General features: G+C 43.9%; 1 protein-coding gene across 1 annotated transcript; it reads right to left on the bottom strand.

Moving 5' to 3' along the window:
- Window positions 1-1,206: 1,206 nt before the first annotated feature.
- Window positions 1,207-26,637, bottom strand: abcc6a (ATP-binding cassette, sub-family C (CFTR/MRP), member 6a). The gene is made up of 31 exons (XM_037107654.1): window positions 26,229-26,637; window positions 22,944-23,120; window positions 22,636-22,761; window positions 17,601-17,738; window positions 14,736-14,858; window positions 13,527-13,588; window positions 13,259-13,390; window positions 11,553-11,759; window positions 10,100-10,277; window positions 9,699-9,860; window positions 9,526-9,618; window positions 8,759-8,962; window positions 7,989-8,135; window positions 7,810-7,897; window positions 7,181-7,250; window positions 6,973-7,099; window positions 6,699-6,875; window positions 6,434-6,601; window positions 6,043-6,226; window positions 5,810-5,894; window positions 5,590-5,707; window positions 4,733-4,940; window positions 4,339-4,649; window positions 3,872-4,071; window positions 3,559-3,685; window positions 3,243-3,344; window positions 2,974-3,120; window positions 2,703-2,861; window positions 2,374-2,540; window positions 2,066-2,260; window positions 1,207-1,532 (listed from the first exon to the last, which is right to left on the bottom strand). The coding sequence occupies exons 1-31, from the start codon at window positions 26,268-26,270 to the stop codon at window positions 1,424-1,426; spliced, it is 4,533 nt and encodes a 1,510-aa protein (XP_036963549.1). The 5' UTR covers window positions 26,271-26,637; the 3' UTR covers window positions 1,207-1,423.

The following is a 26,637-nucleotide window of genomic DNA, read 5'->3' as shown; positions in this document are numbered from 1 at the left end:
TACTGTTTATTTATTTATTTTTTTAAAGGGCCGACTGAAAGGATAAACATAATGGTCTGTTCCCCACACTCAATCACAAAGACATGAATTCAAGCATAACAATACCAAAGTTTCAAATAAACTTTATTATCCAGCATGAAGTATGGATCAAGACAGTACATTAACAGTAAATGGTCAGTGAAAAATGAACAAGCTTGTTATAAAAAGTATAAATATAGTACAATCCTCAGAATTTTAAGGACACTTTGACATTTTGTCATATGACATAAATAAACTATAGGGTTTCTCTTATATTGTCTAAACCAGTAAGACAAAAACAGTAAATGCCTCTTCTCTTTGAAAAGTTCATCAGGTTCTTTCTTTGAATTGAGATTGAAGGTCAACGTGGACTATTTACAGTCTGTCATGTCAGCACCAAAAGAACAATACTGATTTTTTTTTTTAATTCTCTGCATATGTGTGTATGGCCTGAGTTGTGTGGTGGAGGCAGAGCGACAATCACACAAAGATTTATCACTATTGTTTGGAGGCATTCTCCTCATTCGTGGTGGTTTTACACTACCGGCGTTCAGGTTAAATCTGACCAGCAAGGTCTGTATTGACTTTTTTATGTGTTTACTTAGACAGAAATAAACAACAGCCACAACATAGTTGGACGATTGCTTATGTCTTGGCTCACTTTAATGTTTCCCTCTTTCTCCCTGACATATAAAAAACTCCAAATTGGCTGCTTCCAGCTCCGATTCTGAAGGCTGTAAAAGCCTCACTTCCCCTGCATTTGCCAGGGTGAACCTTTTGAAGGTTAGTGTGTCAGAGTATTTCCTGTCCCAGTTTCTGGGACAAGAAGACAGAATAGATTTTTTTTTATCAATTTACAGTTACAAAACAGCTTTGTTTTTTCGTATACAAGGCTAAAAAAATATGCGTAAACATCAACATTTAAGCCTGAGACAACATCAAAAAATATGTCATGTGCTTTATAACACTTATAAAAACTACAAAAATAATAGCTCTCATTCAAAAAGAGAATGAAATCCTTAAGATTTGTGGCACCCTTTCATTCAAGCTCTTGGCTTAATCCTTTTATGGAATAAACTGACCCCATTGCTCTATATACAATATTTATAGCTTGAAGACTCAGCAATCCACCGTAGCTTTCCCTTGAATGTTCATCATCTGAGGTTAACAATGTCTTTCCTGACATAGGACAGCATGACTGTGTGTGATTAAAAAACAACAAATATGGACTTCGTCAGCAGCCGCATCTCTTGAGATTCATTGGAAATGCCTTCATGGGGAGATGAGTTTTGAGCTGCCACAAAGCTTGGAATGGTCCGGTTTAACGTTTTCGAGAGCCACACAAATAAGGTGCCACGTCTGTATGCCAGGACACCAGCTCCATGGTGCGAAACCCGATGAAGAACTAGACCAGCCCAGCTTCCCTGCACATTCGGTAGAACTGTCCCCGCTGTGCGATGAGATTGGCTGGAGATTCCATCTCAACAATGTGGCCTCGGTCCATGACGATCACTCTGTGAAGCAGCAAGGAAATAAAGAAGACTGGTTTTAGACCCAGCAGTTTTTATTTCACCTGATCTAACACAGTAATTTGTTACGGAGCTTAAAATTGAATTATCATTGATTAAATGAAGCAAGTGAACTGGAGAGCTGGAACTAAGAAGTAATTCCTTTAGAAATAATGTAATTGATTTTTAGTCTCTTAAATGACAAAATTAACACTTGCCACTACATGTTCCTAGAGCCAAAAGTTATACCTTTTGCATGGAAGTAACTGAAAAGTGACTGTAAGTTGTAACATCACAACCTTGCGGAAGTCCTGATGGCTCGTTTAAAGGCTGTGCGCATAGCCTCCGTGAATTGAGCGTTTTGATACTTTCGCAGTATTTCTGCAGCAACAAGCTTGGCTTTATAATGAAAATAAAAATTCTACAAAGTGAGACCTTTTAAAATGAATAATTGTTGATCCACATTATCATTAGTTTCCCTTCAGTTCACAGTACACCACAAAAAAATTAAGTACTGATTGGATTTCAATTTATAGTACCTGGTGTAGTCCATGATGGTGTTCAGGCGGTGAGCAATGGTGAGGACAGTACAGTCTTCAAACTGCGTGCGGATTGTTGACTGGATGAGCGTGTCTGTCTCGAGGTCCACAGCAGCTGTTGCCTCGTCCAGAACCAGGATCTTGGTTTTCCTCAGCAAAGCCCTGGCCAGGCACACTAGCTGGCGCTGACCCAAACTGCGCGGACAAAGAATTGGAGAGAGATGAAGAGAAATAATTAAATGTTAGATTCTGTCCTATGCGGGTGGATATCCTCATAATAATATATTAGATTTAAGACCCGTGTGTACCTGAGGTTTTCTCCTCCCTCTGAGCATTCATGGTTGAGTTTGTCAGGCAGATTAGAGACGAAGTTCTTGAGGTGGGCGAGCTCCAGCGAACGCCACACCTCCTCATCAGTGTAGGTGTCAAAGGGGTCGAGGTTCATCCGGAGGGAGCCAGAGAACAGCACGGGGTCCTGAGGGAGAGGACAGCAGATGTTATTCATCACCAAACTGTCCATATTTGAAACAGGATTACTACAGCTTAGACAGGATTATTCAGCACTGGATTGCAGTCATTGCAAACAGTTTATGTGAAGAAAGCCAGGCCTCACTTTCTGTTATTCTTACAGCCGTACCTGAGGAATGATAGTAATGCGTGATCTGAGGTCGTGGAGTCCGATCTCTGCAATGTCAACTCCGTCTATGAAGATCTTTCCCTTCGCCGCCTCTAAGATCCTGAAGATTCCCAGGGCAAGTGAGGACTTCCCCGCTCCTGTTCTACCCACAATTCCTACCTAGAAAAGACAGAGAATTCATTTATTTTAGGACATAACTCTACAATTGAAGCAATTAAAGTGATCCAGGAATTAAGATCGCAAACTGTTTATATTATACAAGATGACTTACTCTTTCTCTTTCATGAATATTCAAGGTAATGCCCTTCAGAGCCAACTCAAGGCCTTTACGGTACTGCAGCCCGTAGTCCAGGAACTCCAGAGTACCTCTGTTGGGCCAGGCCGGTGGCAAGGAGCTGCCCTCTATACTCCAACTGGCCTGAATGAGACAATAACACAGGGTAAGTAGAGAACAAAAAGGCCCTCTTGTTGTATTGGGTTGGATTTAGTCTCCTTAGCAAGGATCTGTTACTGACTTCAGTGAGCGGTGGGAACACTTACCTCTTTCGCAGTATCAGCGTACTCGTTGACTCTCTCCACAGACACAATGTTGTTTTCCACATCAGTCCAGGATCTAACGATCCAGCTCAGGATTCCAGTCACCTGCAATATCAAAAGCAATGATTTATTTTCGTGCTGACAGAGCAAAGCCATGCCTTCATATTCCACTTTTTAAAGTTTAGCCTCTAATTGCCACATGCAGCACGCAACTGGATCAACTCCCACAGTGCTGCGTGGTGTATGAAACAGGCTGTCTTTTATTTTATGTTATGAGCATGTGTGTGAGTATGCATGTGAGCAGAGCCTCCAACTGTACCTGGAGGGAGTGTGACACGGCCAAACCAACGATGCCTGGGCTCAGGGTGCTTTTTCCCATCACAGACAGAATGGCAGCAGCTAAGACCACACCATTACCCACAAACTCCAGATTGACTGCCAACCACCTGTGGATGTAACATTGATTTAGCTGTGTGCAGGCGAGCTCCAAGATGTGCTCTCATGGCTAAAGCCAGAGGTTATTTTGTTTAACCATGTAACATAAAGCCATCGTGGGAACCTCTTGGTGCGATGAATCATCACCGTCCGTCACAAGCTGAGAAAATGGATGCAGAAATCCAACATCGTCTTACCTTGTGGCCACAAATCGGGGGAAGTAGGAGGTCTGATTGAAGTCCACCCGCTGATTGGCCTGCAAAATGAACCTGGGCTGCTCTCCAAAGGCCCGGATGACACTGGCGCCTTGCACCGTCTCGTTGAAGTGGGTGTAGATGGGCGAGCGGCTCACAGCTTCCAGCCTCCGCAGCTGACAGGATGTGGCGACGTAGAAGCTCTGTAGCCCACAGTGGAAAAGTAAAACACTGGCTTTAATGAGCGAAACCATCAGGGAGCGCTGAGGGCTTTCCCATAATTCAAAGTGAATGTGTGTCAAATCTGTGTCAGCAGGTGGAGAGCAAAACACAAGTGAACGACAAAATCAGCAGGGTTGGTTTTGGAGCATGGAGCTTTCCAATAACACGCTGAAATGGAACCAAGCTTTTGCTCTCAAAGAAAACAAAGTTTCAAAGTCCTTAGCTGTAAGTTTTAGGAGAAACTGTACCTGGACAAAGGCGTATAGGAAAGCCAGAGGCAGGATGATCACGGCCGCGAAAGGTGTTGCCATCAGCACGATGATGCAGACCTCCATGAGTTTAAAGACATAGCTCAGCATCATCTTCAAGCCCTCGGGGACCATGCAGTCGATGGCGTCGATCTCTTTGGCGAAGCGGTTGAGTAGGTTGCCGCTGGGCGTGCACTCAAAGAAAGACATCGGAGAGCGAAGCACGTTGATCAGCAGGTCCATGTGCAGCTGGCGGGAAGCTATGATGCCGCAGATGGAGATGGCGACAGTCGTACCGAAGATGGCAATTCCTGGAGAGGGAGGACAAATGTTACGTAAGTCCCTTGTCTTTTATTTTTTTATTTATGCTTCTTCAAGTATGAAACTAACTGACCTTGTACAAAGCCCAGTGCGCCAAACACAGTCAGCTTCAGGTCGGTATCAATCTGGGTGCCGTTCACAACGGGGTCGTCAGCCCACATGCTGAGCCAGTAGTTGTAGGCCAGTGAGGCGCCCTGCTGGAAGGCGTACAGGAAGACGATGGGAATGATGATGGACAAGCCGATGGTCTTGAAGTACTTCTTGTACATCTCCAACCTCACCTGTTGTAAAAAGACAGACACAAGGAATTTCAGTTTCCTGTTTTATGTTTAGTAAAGCTGCGTTAACTGAGTTTTTTGCCAATTGGTGGCAGCAGAAACACTGATACCTTTAAAGTTTATATGACAAACTTGGTAAGAAACACTATCATTAATTAAGAGTTGCCATTTTGTGAATGTAGGTCCAATATGCACTCTCTTTTGGCTCTGTTTTTGGTCTCAACTCCTGAGGAAAATATCTTGCCTGTTAGCTGCTTAAAGCTCCACTATGCTCACCAGCTAGTAGTTCAAATTTTGTTTGCAACTTTCTGCGGAACAGGTTGACAAAAACCAGCCGCCTGCATCAGCCAAAAAAAACATGCTATTAGAGTGGCGTGAGTGAACAAAAACGCCACAGTTGTTGGCAGATTAACCAAAACAATGAGCTGAAAGGTGCTTATAAGCTCAGAGGAGGTAAGGAGACCTGCAGTGATAATTCTTTGTAGTTCCTATGTATACATACAAGTAGTCACTTGATCCTATGTTAATATAAAAAAATGTATAATGAGTAAAGCGTTAAAGATGTGAATTGTTTTTTAGCACAAGGGGGAGTGCAGCTAAGCTCCAATTTCACACCACTAGAGGTGAAATCAAAAAACATTTTCAGACTCACCCTTCCAGTGCGGGCCTTATCAACCTCAGTCAGTTTGCCCAAGTCCTCTGGTATTTGATCCTCGTCCGTCTCCGACACAGGCTCCATATTCTGCAGGTTGGTATTAGTGGTGTCACCCCTGGAGGTCATGGAGAAGCAAGAGGTCAGTTACGTAAAAAAGATGCCTGGCATGCCAAACATGTTCGTGACAGTTTTACAATTCAGACGCTTGTTTACGCACCCGATGAGCTGCTCCTGTGACAGGTCTCTGGAGAACGGCATGAAGTCCACCATGCTGAGACGAGCATTGGACCTCCTGGAGCCAGCTATGGGAAAAGCACAATTGTTTTGCTTTTTAAATTGTGACTATTCATTTTTAGACATATCGGTCCTTCTTACTGCACACAGTAACACCTGACAAAGACAAAAATGACCAGAACATTGTCTTTATTTATTTTGTAATTTTTTCCTCACCTCTCTGTATGGCACTCTCTTTTCGCTCCGTGTTGGCAAAGGTGTGGATGAAGTCAGCAAAGGCGCCGTGGCGGCTGAGCAGCTCCTGGTAGGAGCCGCTCTCTGTGATTTCTCCATCTACCAGCACGAGGATATGGTCAGCCTGCGGCAGGAAGCTCATCCCGTGGGTCACCAGGATGCGGGTCTGTAAAGCAAGCCACACAAGTCCGAAAAATAGGATGTAAGCACAATCCAAGACTAAATTAAGGCTTTCTTGAAAACAAAAATGTCAGCAAAGTGGCGGTTTCCATATTACGACAACAATAGCACAGGTCAAGCGGTTTAGGTGTTGTAAAACCATGTTTTGGCCCTGCAGCTAATTTGATTACACAGTGCAGGTTACATGGTTTACCTTGTCTCTAAGGACTCCTTTTGGTCCGATGACTTTGTCAAAGATGTGTTGGCCCACATGTGAATCAACGGCAGACAGCGGATCATCCAGGAGGTAGACATCAGCCTTTCTGTAGACGGCCCTGGCCAGGCTCACCCTCTGCTTCTGCCCACCTGAGAGGTTCAGTCCCTGCATGAACACAATTGTTATTAAGTTTAGTCAAAGCTTGTTAAAAGACAATCTCATACAGGTGACAATCTCACACATTTACATCTATTTTTATTACCTTTTCTCCAATTTCTGTGGCATCTCCAGCTGGTAGGATGTCCAGGTCGGGCAGCAGTGCACAGGCCTCCAGCACTCGATGGTACCACGTCTTCAGTTTCTCCCGGCCAAATATGACATTGTCTTGGACTGTGGCGTTCTGGATCCAGGCCTGCTGTGGCACATACGCCACTGAGCCCTGTGAAGACACGTGTCAGGAGGGAGACTGTCAATATTTATTAAATGAAAACCCACAACTGTGAATAGAGCTTGCACGTGGAGCATGAGCTCAGCACCTTAACAGAGACGCGGCCACTTCTTTTTTCTGTTTCACCAAGCATGGCGGACAACAAAGAGGACTTTCCACTGCCCACATGTCCGACCACAGCGACGAGGGAGCCCCGCGGCACATGGAAGTTGATCCTGTCAACAGAGGGGAATTGTCCTGTAAGACTCCATTTGTTTTTATTGCGGATTTAGTCCTTTGTCTGTCTTAACTCCTACCTTTTAAGACACGGAGGGCCCTCTGAGGACCAGCTGAAAGTGCCGTCCTCTATCGCCACGTCTTCCCCATCTAAATGAGAACGAAAGCTTGAGTAAAATGAACCAAACCTGCAATAATCACTGAAGAAAGGATGTGTTCTTTCAACCTCGGTGACAAACAAACTTTCAAAACAAAATTTCCCCCTTGAAGTTACTCGTCAGAGTGCAGCCTGGGCGTAATTACAAGTGAATTTGCTTAATCATACAAATTACAGAGCTGTTGCCTTTTCACAAGCTGTCTTAGGAAGTGTTGACAGATTACAGACAGAAGAGTGCAGTGTTTTTTTTTTTATTTCTCTCTGAATCATATGTCTGAATTCATGCTGTGATTTATGTTCGACCACTAAATGGAAACATCCTATAATTACCCTGTCTACCAGTCAGCCCGGGACCCAGGAAGTGACAGTGCACATGATCCATACACGGCTGTGGTACTCCACAGATATAAACAACAAAATCTTGTGGTCTGCTTTTATTGATTATGACAGCCTGTACTTTTCAGGCAGTATGGGGAACAAATTGTGGAAATTGGTGAAATTGAACAGAGCTGTATAGTAGTTTATTCATTTATTCATGGGTGGGGTTCTTACCAGAGCTCAATGGAGCCTTTGAGACATTGTCCACTTTAAGTTCCTCTGAGCACAGGTACTTTCCCAGACGTCTCAGTGAAACCATAGCCTGAAACAGAGTCCGTGGTTAGCTAACCTATATACATCATTTGGGACCATGAAAATAGAACTCGTGCGAATGAAATTAAACTGTCACATACCTGCATCGTCGTGCTTATAGCAAATGGAAGCTGACTGAGCGGGGTCTTCAGAATGTTGATCAGCGCCATGGAGACGAAGACTTTCTGTGCGTCCAGGACGTTCCTGTCATCGAGCGTCACATAGACTCCAAACATGGCGAAAGCAATCTTGAAGGGGGGGGAGGGAAAGATGCTAAATATGAATTTTACAGGCAAAGACTTGTGTGATGGGTGATATTTAGAGACACAATTTAAAGGATAAGGCTGGTGTTACTCTCAATTTCTTTAATTGTCAATAAAACCCATGAAAAGACGAAAATCAACAGCATTGCATTAGACTGTCTCTTGGTGCTCTTTGACTTCCCCGCCCTGTCTGTGGCACTCAGCCCCGAGCCCATTCCGATTGAAGACAGGAATCTTTGAAAACAGGTCACAAGTATATCATTTCATTTTTTTTGTTTCATTGCCACACTTGCAGCATGGCTCTTGGGATTGCAAAGTCGGTCTATTGGTCTGTTGGTTTGGTCCAGACACAAAATAAGTATTGGACAGACAACTATTGGATACTTCTCTTCTACCGCTACTATGAGGTTCACCAAGCTAGCATAGCTGTGTGGTATGGAAGGGCAGTCGGCCCAGAGGAATAGGATTTATCAGCTTTTGGTTAGCGGAATCAGTTAATCACTGAATTTGGTCTTCTCATTAAATGTGATTTAGAGTTAGAAAAATACACCAGTCATCTTCTTCACACCAAAATCTGAGGTTTTTTTTGTTTTGTTTAGTGCTCTTACCAGGAATGAAGAGGAGTTGAAGGATGCGATGGAGATGGAATAGAGGATCTGAGACTTCTTCAGGGCTTTGAGCTCCTTTCTCCTGTGGCCCAAGACCTGCTCCAGGAAGGCTTTCTCCCAGGCATAGAACTTCAGGATCTTTATTCCGTTAAGGATCTCATTCATCAGCCTGATGCGACTGTCCATGAACTTCATTTGAATCTCCTGTTGAGCAGACAAAGAGGTTTTGACATTTATAATAATGAAAAAAAAAAAAAAATCCTCCACGATGTTGAAACGAGGGCAGTGAGACAATTACCAGACCACAGCAAATACATGCATTTGTGAACACGGGTTTGTCTGCCCTTGTTACAGATGTAGCAGTTTTCTTGAACATTGTGGAACTTGTTTAATTCTGTAAGAATTTATAGCTTGTTACATTTTCGTTATTTTTATGACAAGGAAACAACAAAGGGCCCGGCGTGTGGTCACCGCGCTCAAGACTAAGTTCGATTAAATTGGCATCCAAATTTACAGAGCCCTCTGTTGTTTTTCCAAAGAAATGAAAAAAATATGTCTTCCTACTGCCCACTCTTTCCTTTCATTGTTTTTCAAACAAGTTATATGGGGCAGACATCAAAAGGACAAGGGAGAATGTACCATCCAGGCCAAACACCCACACGGCTCCTCAGCCACTATCTAAACCAGCTGTGGCATCCCTGACCTGACGTGCCAGATGTCAGGGCTACTGGAGCAAAAGTGTGAAGGATTCCTGCAACGGCCTTTACCTGCAGCTTGCTTCTTTTCTTCGCTATGATCCCGTTGAGTGGAAAGATGAGGATGACGGTGGCGATCCCAGCCAAAGCCGACGGCCCGAGATGCTAAAAGAAAGAAAGACTGTTGTAAAGGACTTTTCAGCTGGAACGCGGTTGTGTTGTGAAAACACTACATTTCGACATACCTGCCAGAGGAAGAAGAGACAGAGAGCAATCTCGATGGGAGCCAGCCAGACAGCGTTGAAGTAAACCACAAAGTCCATGAGCTTCTGAGTGTCTGCTGAAACCAGATTCACAATCTCGCCCACAGTGCAAGTCCTCCTGGCTGCGCTGTTTATCACCAGCGACTGGATTGACAACAAAGGAGAGAGAGACATTTTAGCCCACAGTGCAGCGTGTCCACTGTAAATTTACACCCCTGTAAAACCTTCAGACAATCATTCATCTTAGTAAAAGCTGTTCATCATCTGTGTGTACTATTTTCCTGTCTGGAGGGAGGGACGCTTTTGTTTTTGCTACTTAAAGCGTAATTTATGTCGTGTCTGGAGGTTAGCGGCTACACGGCCACAGATACAGATTTACCCACCTTCCTGTAAACCAGGCCCATAACGGCCGTCTTCACCCTCATCCCCACAGTGAAGCAAGTGTACATGTACTGATGGTTGAAGAGGGACTGGAGGCAGGACAGCAGGAACATGAGAGTGGCGTAGAAGTAGCCTTTCCACAGCGGAGCATCCTCGTCTCTCATGAAATCCAGAAGAAGACTGTGGAGGAAGAGAAGTGTTGAGATGTTAAGCCGTTTTTTTTTTTTTTTTGGAACTTGCGCGAGGGTCATGACTCAAAGCCTCATCGCTACGTATGAGTTTCCCTGGAAAGTAGTGAATGATGCAAATCAAAGTGGACACAGACAGGCATGTCAACATGATTGTTTTTTATTCGAACTGGTAATATTTGACTTCCATTGTGTGCCCAAAACCAATGGCCTTGGAGCGCTGCTGTGGCTGCCGGCCGACTAGGTTGCACAACAGTGCTCAGCTTGTGGCCGGACTGCCCTAACACTTGGCCAGCGGCTCTCTTATTGTGGTCCGACGACATTTCTGCCATTTAGAGCCTCCTCTCCCTCTCGCTCACCGCCCGTCCTCCTCTCCTTACTGGAGCACAGAAGGCTGTGGCCTCGTCTAACTTTTTCTTGCTTACAGCTCCCCGACCGTAATTAACACTTCCACTGATTCTGTGCTGTGCATCAACAACAACATTCCAGTCTGGCGAGTGGGATGGTGCGGCGGGTGGCGGGTGAGCCATGACCTGTTTTCGCTGCTGCCAGCTTCTGTTGTTGTTGGGTTGTCAGTGTCACACATCATTGAAAATAGGACAATGAAGGTGATATCCGAGGTGATAACGGAGGAGTGTTTTTTTACAATTGTGACTGTGGTGTTTTTGTTTTTCCCACATTCAGCTTAACCCATTTTCCTTTAAATTGTCTTCCGGCGAATATATCATCTTTTTCACCAAAACTTGAAATTGATTTGGACAGTTCAACCCCAAAAACACAATAAAACCTATTTTTACTATGGCCTGGATTGCAGTCCATCCAGGTATTTTCAGTCCGAGCTGAGGTTTGGGAGTATTGGCTGCTGCTCCCCTTAATACAGTGTGCTCGATGCCATTTGGTTTGTGGGACTCCGAGTACTGAAAAAGTTATATTTGAAAAAACTCAACAACAACTCTTCTCGTTCCAAACATACTGACACAGTTTCTTGTAATAGTAACCATCTTTTGAGCAGCTTTATTGGGACCTCTTGTTATGAAAGCACAGCTGCCTGATTTCTGTCCTCATGCAGAGTGAGCGCACACAAGGGCATTTGTGGGTTATCTTGTTATTTTGGGGGCTGTCTGCACCACAAACCAAATACCCCTGAGCCTTCTGGGTTGAGATACAGCTAGTATCTCTCAGCACTGACAAATCACACCACGGCTTCTTGTTGCAGTCATGTTGAGGGCAGATTTTAGTCTTGGCACACTCGTCCTTCAAGTCTCACCTGAGCACCTGGGGGATGGCGAACATGAAGGCATCATGGAAGATGATACACAGGGTGCCGGTCAGAAAGTACGGGCCAAACTTGCGCGCCAGTGTCCTGAGCAGGAAGAAGCCGGAGCTCTGCTCCTTCTGCAGCTTCCTGAGGAGCTGAGCCTGGTCTTGCAGTCGGCTCCCCAGCGCCACACCCGACGCCAAGGCCTTCTCCTGCCTGCCAGAGGGAGAGAATGCAGTTACAGACAAGACAGCTGTGTCAGTGATGGCCCAACATGGTGCTGGCGCCTTTCAAGTTGTTTAATGTAAAACAGACTGTAAAGAAAAAAAAAACCTGTTGTTGATGGACCCAAGAATTTGCCAGCAGCAGTTAAAAGCATTATTCGCTGACATAATTATTGGACTTAACGACGGCTCTTCAAAGCGCTGGATCATGTTAACAAGCTTTGAAAATGACACAGGGCTATTGTCTATGGCATTATGGTACCGTATGTCCTCAAGAGACTCCTTTGGATGAGACGTCCTGAATTTCAATTTACCTCAGTGATGGCTAAGTAATGCTCTGCTCAGGCAATTAATTCAACAGCGCCATGCGGCAATAAAATGGAATTGATTCTTTGGCTGTTAAGCTGTGACAATAGTCAGAGCTTATTGTGGATCAAAATAGAAAGCCGCGTGAGTCAAGGGAAACATGAAAGACAACATGCGCATTGCCCTGCACATGTGTTTTCCCTGTGAGGATCAGTCCTCTGCTGCACAGTTCTTAATACAACAACCACTAGTTTATAAACAGAAAGCTCAGTAAAGGAGAACTTCACACATTTTGTGTCTTCTGTGGTCTTGCATGGAGCTTTTTTAAGTTTACTAAAATAACACTGATGATGTAATTCAGGTAACGTAATCTAGGTTTGGGCTTGGACACAAATAATTTATTACATAAAATCGAGGGGGCTTGGAGTTTGAAAGGTAAGTGTATAAATCAGGTTATGGTTGCACTATGGGAAATGAAGGACCCCGTGTTTCTGGAACTCGACCCACATGTGAGACTAAACGTCAGGATGTCTCAACTTCTGTTTTGCCCATTCTTTTTAGCCAAACTAACAATATGGGGATGGTAGTCTGTCAATCAGTTGGTCCATCACTTAGGTCAAGTTTTCATGGTTCCCAGATGGTGAACCCTAGCGATTTTGTTGATTTCGCCTCTAGTGCCACCACGAGGTTGACATTAATTTATTATTTATGCCACGAAATCTGATGCAAACATTCACATTCCCCAGAGGATGAATCCTGCTGACATTGGTAATGCTCTGATTTTTCCTCTTGTGCCATCACTGGGTTGAATTTCATCTTTGTGTACTTTTGGATCAGTCTCTAATTAGAAAAGGTAGCGTAAACGTTCTCACTAACTTAACTCGGATTTTGAACAAGTAAACATTATGCCTACTTAAAGGGGCACTGTGTGGTTTTGAGGAAGACTCTGAAACTCAGAATTTTAACATTTACATTATGAATGAGGTAATAATACAAACTCAGGAATATCTGAACAAAAAAGCTGTTCTCTGAGACATAGGTGGCGTCACAGAGGCCCTTTGATGGTTGATTGGCGCACTTGAGAGTGTGTTTAAGAATGTTAATGTGTGTAAACAGAGGTGTACAGTCGGGTGGTCCATTGTGGAGTCCCGTTCAAGCTGCCATATGTTAATTGTCAGTTCTCACTTTTGAATTTTGGCACATTCAGCTGTCCAGTCCTGTTGCAGCTCGGACATGATCTTGTTCGACTGGTCCTCCTCCCTCAGGGTCCACAGGTCCTCCGCTGCCAACGGGGTGCGATATCCTTTCACAACAAGCCTGAGGAGATGATTCATACACACACATACACATAATCGGCAACGAAACACACACATTTTTGTAAACAAGTACAAACTGTTGCTACAGTGAGTCAGCCGAAGACTAAAAATTAGTAGGTATCGAAGAACCATCTTACCCGGTGAACCACCAGAAGAGGATCTTTGACAGGAACGAGGCATCCTTGACGGGACAGGGATTCTGCAACAGATTAAAGACCAGACTGACTGTTGTTTTCGCAGTAAATCTCTCAATGCTTACAGGCTTTCGAGACATGCGCGGCTTCACAGAGGTCGCCCTTTGATGGTTGAAAGGTGCATTTGTGAGGAGTGTGTTTAAGACTGTTGATGTGTGTAAACAGCGGTGTACATTCAGGTGGTCCATTGTGGAGAGCAGAGGCCATGAACTCCCACAGGACGGAATAAATAGAGTGTCAGTGTTAGCGCGGGGTGAGGATGACGTTCTGAGGTCTAGCGCAGACAGAGCGGAAATGTGTCATCAAAAACCGTCCGACGAGGGGAAACACACACATGAACGCACACACACACACACACACGGACACAGACACCAAACACTTTGTCCTCTCACGCATTCTTTATGGCTTCTTTCCACCCTGCCACCCCCTCACCAGGGTGTTTGCTCTCTTCATTACCAGCACTCTCGCTCCTCATCCTCTTTTCCTGTGAGTAACTCTGACCAGAGCGTGGGGCGCAGGGAAGGAGGAGGAGGTGGTGGAGGAAGAAGAGGAGGACACACCAAGGAACGACCAATGGGTGTGTCCACCACGCCAGACTGCGGCTTCTGCACCCTCAGCCTTCCTCACCGCCGGCCAAGAGTTTGTTAGGGACTTTTCCAGCTATTTTGATTGTTTGTCGCCAGGGAAATATTACATCACACGTCTGTTTGATCGATCGGATGCTTATTCTCATTCACCTGTCAGCTGACCTCTATTTTGAGCTTGAAATCACTTCCATCCAGCTCATGTTTGATGGGGCAGTGAGATCTGTATTAGGTGTTGCCTTTGCTGTTGTGTGGTCGCGCACTCTGAGCAGCGGTCGCGATGTTATCCAACGCTGACGTGAGTGAGTCGCGTTGAAGGTATGCAGGGGAACATCGAGAAACACACACACACGCTCATTCACACTGCCCTCATAGGAAGCCAAAAGCGGTGAAGTTAGAGTGGGAGAGGAAGGAGGGAGGGAGGTGAATCACATCATTTCCTCCAAAAGGGAAAAGTGTCTGAACAACAAAAGTTGAAAACCACAAGATAGCTGCTCAGACATTTTCTTTCCTGGGTACTGGATTGGAGTGTTTTTGACGGAAGTGGGATACATTCTCCTCTGCCTACCTTTTCCAAGACGGTTTTTCCCTCCGGAGGCTGGTCAGCAAAACAGCACAGGAAGAGCTGGGCGAGTTGGATTGTGAAGTAGGAGAAAAAGGCGAGGTATCGTACGATATCAGACGCAATACCCTGTGGAATAAGAGAGCACAGATTAAGAACGCTGCTGCATGGATGAAAATACCAGAATATTCTAGTTAGAGATCGTCATCTTATTTGTTTTAAGCCCTTCCAGACGAGTGGCGTGAGTTCGACTTTTATTTTGAACCGGCGACACAATTAATTGGCTTCGTGGCCGAGCACATGCCGCAGAAAAATAACATTGTTGTTGCATCAAGACATAAGGTTCTCAACAGGATCAACATGTGTTTTGGTTGTTTCATCTCTTCCAGCGTTACTTAACAAATCACATCCTGTGGTAGACAGTGTTATTTATCTCCGCTGTGGCTTTGTGTGCAGTTTCACAACAACACTAAATTCATTACATGGCTTTTCCCATGCTTACACATTGTATAGCAGAGGATATGGTTTATACGCCGAGATCTCAGACACAATAAAGAGTATTTTGGACCTTTAAGCTAAATCAGGGCGAAAACCCAAAGTATTTAATGAGTAACTTTTATACAGATGAAGCGATGGTAAAAGCTGCCTCTCAGTCACGCTAAGAGCCCGTATCTGTAAATAGGGAGATTGTGGTTTTACAAACCAGCACCCTTACTTTCAATCAAGGGAGCAGCTGTGATATTAACCACTCTGAGAGTTTTTTGTGAAATGTAGGACTCGCATGTTATTCTTGACATACAGAATTTGTGGGTTTTGGCAGAGGCATTGTTTACAAGTGGGTCAACGCCACTGCCAGAGCCAGAGCCGGCCAGTTGTGCAGCAGCATGGGTATGCGTGAAAGTCAGAGCCATGGTAAACAGTAAAAATGACTTTCTCTGAAAAGTGTGGTGCTGTGCCCAGAAAGTAGATATGAAGGAGCCAAATGGATCCGGCCACACAGTGAAAAAACAGGGTCAGTATGGTTGGAGAGTGGGTGGGAAAAAAGTAGGTCAAGCAACTAAGAATGGCCAAGGGTCCACAAACATGATGAACTCTATCAACTCGTGCCATCGACGCCGAGATGTGAATTAGACACTTTCTTTATAAATATTTAGAAAATGTGTCACGTATACTTAAACTGTAAATGTAAATGTGAGCTGACAAAGTTGACAGGGAACAAGGGCTGAGCTGTGCTGCCACACTTTGGTCCTTTTACCTCTCACATTAATCACAAGAAAAGAAGACTTTCTCAGAGAGCAAATGTTCTGCGGTGGTGCAGGTATCTGCATTTATGCTATAACACTGTAAAAGACGTAAACACATACAAAAACATCTTCCAACGGTTCAGTTTTAAAGATCTGTTTTAGAAAACTGATACTCTCTGGGGGTAAATAGGGAAAGAATGAAATGGGGCACATGTTTTTAACTTTGACCAGAGTTGAAGAGACTGCACCGACCCATACCAGCCATGGAATCAAAAAACATTGTCAATACGTAGATTTATTCATCTAATGAATTAATTAATTGAAAAGGAATTTCATACCTATATGTTTGCAGGGATTATTTGTCTTCGATGTCCCTTATTCTTCTTATGTTATTCACTAATTTGCTTCTCTGCTAGACAATCAGGCTTGATATCATTCTTATATAAGATATCTTATATTTTATAGACAAGAGAGTGGTAGCCTGTGAGTCTTGTTAGCTTCCTGTTGTCAAGAAGGCCAACCGGTCTATTTAAGTCTATTTTATTCTTTCTCCTGGAATTGCATCATCAGCTTTTGAGTAAAAAGTCAATGGCAACTGAGAAAACTTTGTTGTTGTCTGTCTTATAACCTTTTTTTAAGTTGACTTTATTAGTTCCAGTCTAACTTTTGACTTCTACAAATCGTATGCAGCATATTATCTCATTTCATTCTCAAGTTGTACCTAGTGTTTGACAAGCAAGATACGCTGGATGGTATTTAATCTTCAGAGACATTGATGAACAGAATCCGGGCATATGAATTTGGTTAATTAAGATGAAGCTATATGATAGGGTGGAGAGATATATGGGTGGTCACGTGTTTATCCTATGTGCACGAGTGTGGTTGTATGAAATGAAACCATCTGTGACTAAATCCTAAATGGCCTCGCATTATGTGCAGATGCATAGATTTCCATCTGGCTGTGTTTACAGTGGTGTAGGCCCATAAACACAGCGCTGACGTTCCTCTGGTCTGACCCTGGGCTGCCATGTCTCACCAGCATTTATCCCAGGGCCGTCATTACTCTCCCCCAAGCAGTGTGGGAATGTCACACTGAGGACGATAAAACAGAAATATGGATGTGTGTGTTTGTGTGTTTTTATAGAAATGCAAATGCGACAGCCCCACGGCTACGTGTGCCTAAATAGAAACTTAGCCCGTACAACAATGATTGCAGTGTCTGACAGGAGACACAGGAAGAAAAAGAAAATTTAAACACACACGGGCCTGACCAGAATTGGCAGTGTCATCCTCCAACACTTGGTTAACTTTAGGTTACCTTGGTTAAAATTGGGGGATGAAATAGAAACACTTTGCTGACACAGGGTATATCTCAAGCTGTGCTGCTGGAGCGGTGTCTAGACTATGGCTAGGATCAGACCTGATTAGATATCTCTGCTTTCACACTGCAGGTTCAGCGAGTTCAAACGTGACCAACACGTTCACTTCAGCTCTGAGAGTATTGTTGAAAGGTTTCTGGAAGATTGGAATATGCCACATCATAGAGCAGGACACGGTGATGATATTTCTATTAAATTGCAGGGTAAAGTGTTCACATTCCGCGTCGCTTAAGAGGCTGAAGACAAACCTCATCCATGGCCAGCTGGATCTTAGCTCTGAGAGGCACCAGGGAACAGACAACAGCCAAGACCCAGAACAGGAAGAGGAACACGGAGGAGCGACAGCCTCTTACTCTTTCCAACTGGATGATGCACAAGGCCAAGATCTAGAGAGAGACAAACACAGTGGGACAGGACGACTTAATTTAAGAAATCACATGCAGTTCTTGCAGCAGAAAAGAGGAGGCAACTTTACTCCAGAGCTAGAAAGCAGAGAGCCAAAACTCCAATCTGTGATGCCACGTTTTATGAACAGCCAGACATGGAATACATGATTTCCAAGTATGAATTCTTTTTTAACTCAAACAAATGAGCCTTGGATCACAGTTACCATCAGTTCTAAGCTTCAAACCAAACTCTTTTCTTTCTGTGGTGCATTTTAAGTAAAGAGACAAGTTTTTCTTGAGGAAAAAAAGAAAAAAAAAATCTTATCAATTAAATTACCATTTGGTACTACTCCACTTTAAAGGGTGCAACATGTACAAATTAGCCATCCATTTAATTCATACTCAAACGAGCCAGCTAACCACCAGAGTAACCGGTAACTGATGTTAACTATAGCTGCTGTTAGCCAGTTAGCGCAATGAGCCATGCATCCAGTGGTAAAACTTGGAGCTTGGTGAACCAGGGCAGTGCTGGTGTTTACAACGCTAGCACAGGAATGTTGTACCGGAACGGGCTGTTGCTAGCTTGTTAGCATGCTAACTTCCGTGGCTATCTCTGCAACACAGTACCTAGATGTCCTTGACATAACATCAACTCTGTTATTTCTTCATACTCTGTTGGTAGTTTTAGCTTATTTTTTAATGTTTTCACCCAAATATCTTCCATATTGCACCTTTAATAGAGTTGAAGAAAGAAAAAGCAGTCCCCCTCCCATACAAGCTGGTGATGTCACTTTCAGCAGAGCATAGAGAGTATAATCAGTATGATCTAATGCAGCTGATGGTGGTTTTGAGAAATAACTTAGGCTTCTGGGATTTCCCTGCCCACAGGCACAGATGGGCTCTGGCTGACGTCCGCCTATAAAAAAAATGACACATGTATGGTATGCCACATGCCATACACACATTACTTATTGTTGCTATACATTTTTCTTGAAAACAAACTCTATACAGTGATGTTTTCTCAGACATAGGACTGATTCAGCGTTTGGACTCATCTCTCTTTCCTCAGAGGAGTCATGTATCTGCCGTTGAACCATCTAATTGGTCCCTCCTTGAGTGGTTGGCCAAGTGAGACGTCACTTCGTCATGCCAGCTCATCACCAAGTGGGGAGAAAGCGGTTGTAGGTCTCATTCTGAGTACCGCATTGGTTACTCTGGGATGAGCCACAGCACTGTCCTGCTATAAACTTTAGCGGTCAGTTAATTATATAAGATTTTCCCATCAACAAGTTGATATGGCCAAGAAGGTGAACATATGTGTTCTGGTTGATGTAAACAACATCCAGGGTTCTCATTGTTCTGTTGATGATGATTATTTATTCTGTTTGTCCTGACACTCACCAATCTATTCAAGGAGGAATACAAACAGACAGGCACTTACAATCATACCTATGGGGAATTTAGAGTCTCAAGTCGTCTTCAGGATGTTGGAGCCAAAGAGGGGATGTGAATACAGGGACAATGTGTGAACTCAAAACACGGTCAAGAATTTGATGTGCTTTAGGCCTGAAAATATGAATGAAAGTACTCTAGCTAGTAACAGTGCAGCTCTTTAAATCCATACATACATACTGACTGTTGTTCAACATAAGCTGAATTAATTGATTTTTAACCACTTGGGTGTAACACAACAAGCTGTAAAAAACATATCAACTTATCATCAACTTTCAAAATTGATATGGTGAACGTGTTAGGAAAATGTTGCTTAGTTACACAATCAGCCCACAAGAAGCAACATTAACGTTCATTTGGAGTTGTGTGGATCTCCTTTTAGCTCTAATTTGGTCTCCATTTTCTAGGGGAAACGTCTGCCTCTTCAAATGCTAAATGCTACGCTATATTTTTCAGCAAGTTGCTAACATCGTCCATCTGCTGGGCAGGAGGATGGATTTTTGAGTTTTCTTTTTAAAACCAGCTATCTATAGCTTTGCCAAATGGTGAACTGAAAAGCAAAGTAAAGCAACTGTAAGGCCAGAACAACCATCTGAAAGATGCTAAAATGCTCCATAGAGCTCAGGGGACTGAAGAGTCTTACGATAATTCTCTTTTTTGTCATCACTATGAGTGATATCTGTTACCTATACCTGTGAACCATTGTCTATTTGAAAATATTGATGACTGCCTCTTTAAGTGATTTCTAAATCAAATAAAACAGCACTTAATGATTACCGAAATAAAGTTTTCACAAGTTAAACATATTCCAACACTGCACCCTAGTTTTGCTCAACTCAATGAAAAGATATCTCCCACACATATCAGACCCACAGTCAGTAGTACCAAGCCCATGGCTAGAACTTTATGTCCTAAACTGCTGGTACTTCATGTCCTAGACTAATAAGGCTGAGGCTGCATCAGCCCCAATCCCAAACCTTAACATATGTGGGGAGAACGTAAAGCTGACCTCGGGAAAGGACCCTTCTATTCTGAGCCTTCCGGCTTGACTTGCCATATTGCTGCTAACCATCAGCCCATCTGTTTGTGCGAGTCAGTGGGTGGAACTAAGTCCATCACTCCGGAATCAAAACCTTATAATTACATGGGAAGTGTGCAGTGCTAGGGAAGGAATAGGAGTTTTTACGTCATGGTATTGCCGATTATAGTCAGTGTGGAGTGGGTACTTTTCATCAATAGTGACCACGGTTTGTTCGTGGGCTGACTGACTCGGGCAGAACTGTTCCCATACATCAATTTGAGTTGAAGGGCAACAAAACAGGTTGGTAAGAGCAACAAGAGCACAGTGTTCCAGGCCTGCACCCAGGGAACGGGCGGTGGTGGGTGGCTACAATCAGCATCATGAAAATTACATCTTTTGACAAAGATAGATTTAAATACGAGCATGTAATATGATTTAGTAGCTGTTTGTTGCCTTCCCCCCCGTTGTGATAAATGATATCCTCAAATATCCCTCGATACAAGAGACGTCTCAGTGTATTTTTACCCAAACACGTGCTGGTATTTACTCAGGAGTCTGAGGAGACCACAGGTGGGAAAGGCTGTCTGACTCGAAGAGAGTGAGACTGTGCAGGACCTTTACAAGGCTGCACAGAGAGGAAGCTTTGTGAGTAAACCTATATGACTCTGTGCGTCAGCTTTAGAGACCCACTGGGATACAGCAACCCTTCCTATATGAACTCAGCACCCTCGTACTGCATTGTAATTCTTACACAACTTCTGCTGGGGATAAACAACATTTTGAGCTTGCCATGCCACCCATGTTGCGAGCTGCGCCCCTCTTCTGTTTGCTCCTACTCATCATTTAAGTATCATTTAAAATCTGCCGAAAATGAGTGGGAGTGAGAAGCATTCAGGGTTGTTTCCATCAACACCAGCCACTGAAAACAAATCTTTGATTGCACACTAGGCCTTATCTTCTATAAATACTGCACTGTCGCCCGCCTTACATGCCAAACTAATCCAGGTAGGGGGAGCATTATAGTTTAATTCAAGAGATTTGGATGGAGAAGAGACAAACAGCAATTGTACAGATTAAAATCAGGTCTTGGACTCATCTGGATCGAAACATTGAGTTATTTGTGGTGTTTTTCTTCAGACCTGAGCAAATCAATGTGCGCACTTAGTTTTTTTTGTATATGGCTTTGTTTATGCAAAACTTCAAGTTCTTATAGCGATGAAAAATGAACGACTGGTTTGTCCTTTATCTTTTCTCTCGCAGATGCATTGCAATTAAACACGTTGCACCTTAAATATAGTTTTGGTCAGAACAATGGCGCTCAAAGAAGAAGTTGGCGTCAAATCCTCTTGTCCAGCAGCACACCTGTAGCCTATATAAAGACCAGACCTTTCTGTGTAATTATGTTTAAAATAGGCTACAATTGTGTATCATCACCTTTGTATCCAGCGGTTTTGTGTTTTTTAGGACGAACCAAAAGGTTGAGAGAGATTCAAATGAACTTCATTTCGAGCATATGATTACTCAAAGCGCTGCCACCAGTGAACAGCTCATTTGGATGTGAGCATCAGCAATAAACCTGATTCAATAAGCTTGAGTGGACAAGCACTCTGATTGCACACAGTTTATGACCAACTGGCCTGTGATCTGTGAGACTAGGCCTATAAAAACATCTTTAATACTTTCTTAGACACATTTTTTCTTTATGACATACAGTCTCTCGCTTGCACAGCACCTACTGATCACATTTTGTCATCATATTGAAACTTTCCACGTATGTACGTGCACTGCACATCAAATAGTAACTGATGTCATTACATGTGTACGGTACACTCTGATGAAGGATGGTCAAATACAGGCTGTGTTTACAGGGTAATGTCATATTTGCACTGCCTGCAGCGCGATAAATCTATCTCTGGTTGTGCATCTTTGCACCTCAGTGTCTGGCCAACATACTGTAGATACACTATATATCCTTTCATATGTCTGCACTTTGACACGTGAGCCAGCGGGACACATGCTGAACCATTCCCAAAAACTTCTCTGTTACCCAGAGCAACGCAGGAGGGGTTTAGATGTATGATTACGGCTACAAATCAGTGGCATTGCTCAATAGTCAAGGCTTTTTCCTACATAAATCATGGGTGCACTGGGAGTCTGTAGAACTCAGGATTCCTTGGCAGCCTATAGGTCTAAAAGTGCATACATACAGATTTCACCGATCTGGATGAAAAGCACTTTTGTCTTTCGTGTTATATTCGAGAGTACACGCATTAGTCACATATTACGATGTTTCAGATGAATGAGTCCTCAAAGTCACATAAGCCAATATCCATCGTGGAAAAGTACTTTAAAGGTGGCAGCATTTACGGGTCAAAGAATGGGGTAAAATGAGTTGAAAAATTAGGAAAGAGCAACTGTATTTACCACAGTCATACTGCGAATAATGGGGCTGAGTAGGAAGACCATGTGCTGCTGGATCTCCTGGCTCCTCTCCAGCAGGATGTAGAAGAACTCCACGAAGCCAAAGGAGGCCAGCAGGAAACCCAACACCTGAAAAGGACAGGAAAGAGATGACTGGAGGAACTTTCTGGGATCTACAGTCACATTTGCCAGTGTGTTTTTGTTGATATGCTGTGATCTGGCAGAAATGTTGCTTTTGTGTCTGACTTCAGTCATGGGAAAAGCCCTGAACAATAGAGTAAAGACTGGCCAAAGTCTGCGTGCAGTCTCACCATCTTGGCGGTGCAGAGGCAGGACATTCGAATGCGTCCGCGGTCATGGCAGTAGAGATGAAGGCAGTAGAAGGGGGCCAGCAGCCACAGATAGATGCAGGGGACCCACACGAGTACTGTGTTCTGGAAGCACTGGGTCAAGTCAGGGTTGGCTGTGTACCACGTACGGTTCCAGTCCTACAAAAGGGAGTAAGAAGTCAAAAGTTCAGATCAAGACAATATGCCTGAGAGTCAAAAACTGAGGTAAAACTGGGAGCGTGTATCCATCATCTGAGAGACATAGCAGGAGAGGGCCAAGTCTTGAGAATCCAGACTTGGTGCAGGTCCTACTTTTCATCCATCGAAGCAGTGGTGAATGAAACCACAGCCAAGTCAACAGAAACTGTGTCTGTGCCCAATCCTCAGAGAGTGTGAGTTGGAAGAGGACTTCTTTTTTGCTAAAAAGCTGAGTCAGTTTTGTCATTTTTCTTACCACATCTCTGGCTCGTTTGCTCATTTTAATCGGACAAACGCGAAGCTGTCGGCGCGTTAAAATATGAGGTCAAGGATTATACTCATAATGTAGCCTATAAACGCGGATAGTAAAGACGATGTGTGTTGTGCAAAAGCTGCCAAGCATTTGACATTACGTAATAGTGCCAGGGGCAGGATAGGTCGTCGTCGGTTAAAAAACAAGACCAGAAGCTAAGTGGCTTGTTGTTGTCTTGCTTCCCCTTGTTTATCACCTCACTGGCCTAATGAGGGGCAGGGTGTCTGGCTGTGCTAACGAGGCTGCCCTGCGGAGTCACCACAGGAAGTGGTTTAAAAGCTTCTAGCATGGCGGAGCAGTCTGGCCCGGCTGGTAGACTCCCAAGTGGGATAAGTGAGAGAGAGAGAGAGAGGCTACAGTTGGTGGCAGCTGCAGGATCATTACGCAACAACTGTCCACTCAGAGCCCTTGCCGCGGCAGGTGAGACGCTCTTTGCGCGAGTAGATGCTGCTGCTGCTGCTCGGGAGGAGGCATGTCCCGGCATGTGCGGTGATTAATTCAAGTTTACCATCAATAGCTGCTGTTTGCCGCCGCTGGAGCCACAAAGGTTCTGAATCACAGTCTGACTGTAGGATACCTATTCCCATCAGAGCTGGCACATGAGAGCCTGGCTCACCACAGGATTGCTAAGAAATCCTCACAAAAGTCCTCATAACATAGGTGCTCTTGGTTATGTAATGAGTGCACCATTTTGGACAGAGTATACTAGTGTTCTCTGTGAGCGCTGATGTACCAAAATCCATTTAAGTGATGAATCTCTTGAGCGGCAGTGAGTGGGAGGCTACTTTCGCAGACTCTTCTGACTTCTGCGGTCAATGGCAAACGGATGAACGGACCACTTTTATGTATGAATTCCACCTCGTCAAACCCTCTCCAAGCACTTTCTTGTGCATTTTGCTCAGCACTTATCCTGTTTTCTCACCCCTGGCTGAAGTAGTTGCAGTAAACTAGTAGATGCCAACAGCATGGACGATGCTAGGTGTCTATTTTTACCTGACAAACACAGTGATGTGAAGGTAAATCTGCTCAATATGCCATTTCACAGGGTTAGGGTAAGAGTCCTGGATTAGGGTTTAGGGTTAGAGGGCCAGGATCATGGTTATAGTTAATCTAGATTTGAAAGAGCAATTCAGTGCCTAATAACCCCTTTTTGAAATGAAATTCATTCTGCTAACAGGTTCTGTGTTTAAAATCTTGCACTGGTTTGTGAGCAAAACAGCATTATGCGTCTACTGTGAGTATGTGGCACGTATGATCTAACAACACTAATTTTAGAGGGCATCGATCACTCCTGACAGTGTCACCTAGACTTGGTCCCCTTTGGCAAATTACAGGATGGCTCGATTTAAAAATAACGAAACTCAATACACTTCTGGTTCCTAAATTGTCACTTTTCAAATTTGTCCACCCTGAAAAGGTTGCATACACGTCTGTGTTTCTGGATCAGACCTCCTCTGGTGAGCCAGTTGTGCACGTTCAGCTCAGCCGTGCAGCCAGATAAATCCTCAATGCTACCCTAGGGCTGTGAGTAAGCAATGACGTTATCCTAAAAGTATGTGAAAGGTTGATTACTACGTATAACAACTGAAGTTTTCAGCCAACATGAGATGAAAAAAAAACATCCTTTATCCTTTGTGATGGATGTAATTTGAAGCTGAGAACAACCACATCTCTTCTCTGAACTTTCATGGCAATGAGTGTTGCATGGAAAACAAGTTCACTTTCACTTTCTCACCACAACTTCGATGGCCATTGTTTTGAGGTTTTTTTTGCAGGAGCAAAAACAGTGAGAGGGCCATAATGAGAAACAGAAACAGAGAGGGACAGAGAGGAAGAGGGGGAAACAGGCATGTTGAGAGCGAGTGCATTCAATAATTTTGGCATTCCAGCTGGATTGGGGCCACTCTCCCACATTCGAGCCGGAATTCAGAATGTGGAGGCTTGCTAATGTACAAGACTAAGAAGCCTCTCCAAGAAACAGCAGTTCACTCAGTGTGACGCAGCTCCCAGCATCTCATTGTGCTGAATCACAGAGCAGAGTGACGGCAAGTCTGACACGCATCAAATGTAAATTGTCCCATTCAGACTTGCTTTAGGTTAGATTCCTGGCACACCGATGCACTGTACAGGCTGCAAACCGAGAAGGTCAGGGTATGCTATGGGGATTTTTTTCCCTGATTGCTGAGCACTGCCAGCTAACATTTTAGGTTAACCCTTCCTCCCTCTTCCTCCCCTACACACAAGCTTATTATTTTTCATTCTGTTATTCTATTATGAAGCAATGCACAGCTAAGTCTGATGCGAATGAGCGGCATAGTTGACAGACAGACACAATGATGACCTGCTAATGTGGCTAATGCTAATGGAATTAACCACTTAATCCCATCAATGGTAAAGCTTTAACAGGTTAACAACAGAAAGTATGCAAAAGATCATAATGATCCCATTGTGTTATGAATTTAAAATACGTAACTAACAGGGGATGCTTGTATTTCAGGCTCAGAGAGACAAAACTAACTTCCACATGACAGTTTACTAATTGATGTTGGCTCACATCAGATAAATTGAAATTTGTGACAGTAAAAACTTGTTGACATACCCACAATATCAAACTCTTTACAGCTGAACTGAATGTGGTCAATACATTATCTATTCTTGACAAGACACAAAAAAAAAAACAAAAAAAAAAAACACACACGCACAATGAATAAAATAAAAATGTGAGTTCAGGGTCAGTGAACACATCGCAAACTCACCCACAGGGGGTCCAGGCCACTGAGTCTGCAAAAGGCATCCATCCACTCGCTGGCTTCTTCCTCCCTGATGCTCCACTTGTTGGGGTCGAACAGCCCTGCTCCTCGCGCTGCGTAGCGCACACTCAGCAGCAGCACCGGCGTGTGTGTATGTGTGTCTGACGTGGGGAGAGAGAGCTGAGGTGTGTGTGTCCTTATTAGACTTTTCCTCTCTAGCTAATGGTTGTATTTCTTGTGCTCAGCCTGTCCCTGCCTGCCTGTCTGGGTGGAACACTGTGTTTATTAGTATGTGTGTGTTGGAGTGTGTCTGTGTGACTTTTCCTCCCCTTTAATAAAACATCTTCTCTCAGTGAAACTCTGTGTCTGTCTCCCTCGCTGTTTGAACTGCTGCTGCCCTGAGATCCTGTGTCTT

Source organism: Acanthopagrus latus, chromosome 1 (assembly GCF_904848185.1).
Source record: "Acanthopagrus latus isolate v.2019 chromosome 1, fAcaLat1.1, whole genome shotgun sequence".
NCBI classification, from domain to species: domain Eukaryota; kingdom Metazoa; phylum Chordata; class Actinopteri; order Spariformes; family Sparidae; genus Acanthopagrus; species Acanthopagrus latus.
The sequence above is the reverse complement of the archived record's forward strand: the minus strand, read 5'-3'. Positions and strand labels throughout refer to the sequence as shown.

Bases quoted from the DNA above. Each gene is read 5' to 3' on its own strand.
- abcc6a (XM_037107654.1), bottom strand. From the start codon at position 26,270: ATGGATGCCTTTTGCAGACTCAGTGGCCTGGACCCCCTGTGG. The intron at 23,121-26,228 runs GTGAGTTTGCGA...TCCCTTTTGTAG, and splicing joins GTGGCCTGGACCCCCTGTGG to GACTGGAACCGTACGTGGTA. The intron at 4,941-5,589 runs GTGAGTCTGAAA...TTTTTACAACAG, and splicing joins ATAAGGCCCGCACTGGAAGG to GTGAGGTTGGAGATGTACAA.